The 4,040-nt window shown below is 59.7% G+C and overlaps 1 protein-coding gene across 1 annotated transcript in view; it reads left to right on the top strand.

The window, feature by feature from the left end:
• The window catches only part of LCN10 (lipocalin 10), a 3,890-nt gene extending 792 nt beyond the window's left edge, over positions 1–3,098 (top strand). The window contains exons 2-6 of the mRNA XM_006900582.1: positions 698–837; positions 1,241–1,311; positions 1,834–1,941; positions 2,701–2,799; positions 3,070–3,098. Coding sequence (XP_006900644.1) covers positions 698–837; positions 1,241–1,311; positions 1,834–1,941; positions 2,701–2,799; positions 3,070–3,098 — 447 coding nt within the window. The remainder of the gene's footprint in view (positions 1–697; positions 838–1,240; positions 1,312–1,833; positions 1,942–2,700; positions 2,800–3,069) is intronic.
• The last annotated feature ends 942 nt before the right edge of the window (positions 3,099–4,040 follow it).

The following is a 4,040-nucleotide window of genomic DNA, read 5'->3' as shown; positions in this document are numbered from 1 at the left end:
GACCTCAGGCGGGCCAGGCCGTGTGAGGGTGTGAGGAGAGGGCCCTGTGACCTCAGGCGGGCCAGGCCGTGTGAGGGTGTGAGGAGAGGGCCCTGGGACCTCAGGTGGTCAGGTGGTGTGAGGGTGTGAGGAGAGGGCGCTGGGACTTCAGGTGGGCCAGGCGGTGTGAGGGTGTGAGGAGAGAGCCCTGGGACCTCAGGTGGGTCAGGGGGTGTGAGGGTGTGAGGAGAGGGCTCTGGGACCTCAGGTGGTCAGGTGGTGGGAGGTGGAACAAGCAGGGCCCGTTCTGGGACAATGAACACCAAGCACTGTTCTGGGACAATGAACACCAAGCACTGCTGGCCAAGCTGAGGGTTTCATGAGGTGGATGTGGGCAGGTGGCCCTGAGGCAGGTAGATCAAAGTGGTCAGTGTTGCTGGCCAGACATGGGGGTGTTGGAGAAACAAGAACAGAGGGGAGAGAAGCAAGCTAGAGGGAAGAGGGCGGGACAGCAGAAACTGGGGCTCCAAGGGGCTGGGGGCTCTGAGAGCTGGTGTCGTGGACCCCACTGCTTTGCTGCCCAGCCCACGGCCTGCTGGGCAGCGGCCCCTCTATACACAAGCTGGCCACGGGCTGGGCTTGACCATCTCTGTGCAGGGCGGGGGACTGTACTGTGGCTCCTCCATTCCGGCCTAAGCCCTGGGCTCATCTCATCCAGTTCTCAGGGTTCTGGTACATTCTCGCCACCGCCACTGATGCCAAGGGCTTCCTGCCGAGCCAAGGCAAGGGGAAGTTGTGGGCATCGCTGGTAGACATCCACAGCAAGGGCCAGCTCAAGGTGGTCATTGCTGTCAATGGGTGAGTGGGCATAGTCTAGCAATCCCTGAGGGGCCCTGGGACCACACCGTCAGGGGGTCTGCTCCCCTGAGAGACTACTAGGGGGCGGGAAGGAGCCGGAGAGAGGGAGTCAGCCCAAGGACTCAGTGGACCCCTGCAGGAAGAGCCTTTGCTCACCCACAATTCAGGGGCCCAGGGCAGGTTGGACAGTGTGTGCCCACGGGTGGGTGCTGGGTGGTGTCTGAGCTGTGGGAAACCCTGGACCAGAATGGAGAGACCCAGACAACAGACCCTAAAACAGACAAGGTGGGGTGCAGCCTCCCAAACCTGCCCAAGTGCCTGGAGCTTGGGCAGAGCAAGCAAGCCAGGGTGGGGGGCTTGCAGGACACATAGGAGGGCTCGGCTCACAGCCCCCTCTGCACAGACAACAAGGCTGCCAGGCCCACACAGTCATGCTGAGGAAGGACAGCAAAAGGCCGGTGTTCAGAAACCCCTGTGAGTGTGGACCAGGGCTGGTGGGTGAGGAGGGGGTCAGAGACGCCCCGGTGAGTGTGGTCTAGGGCTTGTGGGTGACGGGGCTGTGGACCAGGGCTGGTGGGTGAGGGGGGTGTGGTCAGAGAAACCATAATGAGTGTGGACAAGGGGTCATGGGCAAGGGGGTGTGGACCAGGGCTGGTGGACCAGGTAAGGGTCAGAGAAGCCCTGGTGAGTGTAGACCAGCACTGGTGGGTAAAAAAAGTATGGATCAGGGCTTGTGGGTGAGGGGTGTGGACCAGGGGTCATGGGTGAGCGGTGTGGACCAGGGGTCATGGGTGAAGGGTGTGGATCAGGGGTCATGGGCGAGGGAAGTGTGGACCAGGGCTCATGGGTGATGGGGCCCAGAAGTGGGGATGGGACAAGGATGAGCACTGGTGTCAGGATCACGCTGGCACTGTCCCAGGCTTGTCCTCCTGGGGAAGATGTCACAGCCTGGATGTGGATGAAGCTGGACATGACCACTGGTTTGTTTTCTTCTAGTGAGAGGCGTCAAGGGCTTCCACGTGCTGGCCACCAACTACCACTATGGTGTGGTCTGTGTGTGGCTGGGCCGGGCAGGCCGGGAAGTCAAGAACCTGCTGCTCTTCAGTGAGTGCCCACGGGAGCCCAGGGGACAGGGGGATGGGCCATGGCCACTGCCTGGGGTGGGGGGAGGGCGGGTCTTCCAGGCAGGTGTGTGGGGAGCCACCGTGTGGCTGGTGGGGAGTTAGAGGTGCCTGGGGGCCGTCAGGGCCTGGGATTCTGGGAGAGGAGGTTATGGATGCCAGTCCTGGTGTGGCCGAGGGTGGAATGGGTAGACAGGGACATTGCAGAGGACAAGTCTGTCCATGAGAGGCTGGGCAAATGTCCATCCCTGTGGACAGGGAACCTCCAGGTGGCTTGGGGTCAGGGGTGCAGTGAAACAGAGGAAGGACAGGTACACACCATCACCTCCAGATGCCAACTCTGGGGGCTCAGAGGGAAGTAAGATCCTGGGGAGTTATGGAGGAGGAGGCTATCAGTGGGTCAAGGGTCCAGTCAGGGCCCAGGAATGACAGAGACTTGGCAGAAGGGCTGCCCCGTGGTCAGTGGCACCTCTGTCTGTGAAATGGGGTGTGATCACCCCAGCCTGGCACTCCCCTTGCTGAACCCTTCGCTTCTCTATCCCTCAAGCTAAGGGTCATTTCACTGACCACTGCATAGAGGTCCGGCTACAGGCTCTGTGGCCGCTGATCAGAGGTCAGATTGCAGCCCAGATGGCCAGAGAGAGGGGTTCAGGCTGCAACCTCGACGCCTGTGGGGTGAGGGTCAGGCTGGAGCTCTGACGGCCTGAGTTTCGCTGGACACTATGATGTCACCCCATGACAGGCCGGCAGACTACGTCGAGTTTCCTGAGCCTCAGAGAATTTGTGGACACAGCTGAGATTCTAGACCTGGTTAGGACTGTGACCATTCTTCCGAAAGACGGTGGGTATGGCCCAGCCCTCGACCGCACTCGGCCTCCCTGGCAGCTGCCTGCCCAGTCAGAACATTGATGTGTGTGGGGAGGGGACATGTCAGGATGGACAACCGTGGGACGCAGTCCACTCTGTGTCTGTCTCCCCATCATAGGCTCTGCCCCAGGGCTGCCAAGGTCCTCGAGGTCCCAGAGCTGGGGCTGCCAGAGTGGCCAGCACAGTGCTCGTGGGGGACGTGACAAGAGCAAGTCTGATCCCTCAGCATCTTTCTCTTCCACAGTCTCCTGTGCAAACACCATCCTGCCGTGAACACAGTGCCCTCCGCCCTCCCCAGCGGTCAGTAGGACCCACCAGTGCTCACCTGGGGGTCTGGGACTGCCAGTGACCACGGAGAGATGAGAACTGGGCCATGTCCTCCTGGCGCTCTGCTCCCTGTCTGTTGTCATACAAAGGTGGACCCTTTGCTGCTTGGTCTTGGAGTCCTACTGGACAAAGGGTCCAGGTCTCCTGTCCCTCAGTGACATGCTCCTTCTTGCCTGTGGCTCCCAGTCCGTCCTCTCCAGCTCTGGACTGTCCCCAAGTGTCCTTCCTTTCCTGTCTGTCCATTTTGTAATTATCAATGGCTCAGTCACACAAGACCATGGACATCCTGTCCCCAGCCCTCTCACTGCCAGGTCCAGTGGTGGCCCGGAGGCCCGATGCAGGGTTCCCTAGTGTAGTTCCTCTCCACTTTTGGGGCTGGCCTTCGATTATGATGAAACCATTCAAATGAGTTGTTTTGGTGTTAAGACGGACTCTGTAGCGACGTCATCGCAGTCACTCTCCAGAAGCGTCTTATAATCACCACGTGCAGCAGCACTTTTGGACGTTTTTGTTCCTGTTAGTCTGAATCCGTTAACTTCTCACACACCCGTGCTTTAAAGATGAGATGTAGGACCCCCACTCAGAATGGTAAAGGACCCCAGGAGGGCTGGGGTGTGGGCCCCAGGGCACCCTGGGTGTGTGCACAGAGAGGCTGGGAAGCAGGTCCTTGCTGGACCTGACCCTGTGACCTTCCAGTTACTGAGTCTTGAGCCATCTGTTCGCCTAGGGACTCCTCAGCCAATGCCTCAGCCAAAGTCAAGGTTTCTGCCTGGGAAGATTTATGCTCTCCCTTCCCCAGTTAGGGCCTGGCCAGATGTCAGGAAGAGATGCACACCTGAGCTTCTTCAGAAGGAAGTGATCCAACAGAATGTGGAACTCGTGAACAGC

This window comes from Elephantulus edwardii, unplaced genomic scaffold, assembly GCF_000299155.1.
Source record: "Elephantulus edwardii isolate Elephantulus edwardi_28Jun2011 unplaced genomic scaffold, EleEdw1.0 scaffold00289, whole genome shotgun sequence".
Taxonomy (NCBI): Eukaryota; Metazoa; Chordata; class Mammalia; order Macroscelidea; family Macroscelididae; genus Elephantulus; species Elephantulus edwardii.
Note: the sequence above shows the minus strand (reverse complement) of the source record. Positions and strands in the feature narration are given on the sequence as shown.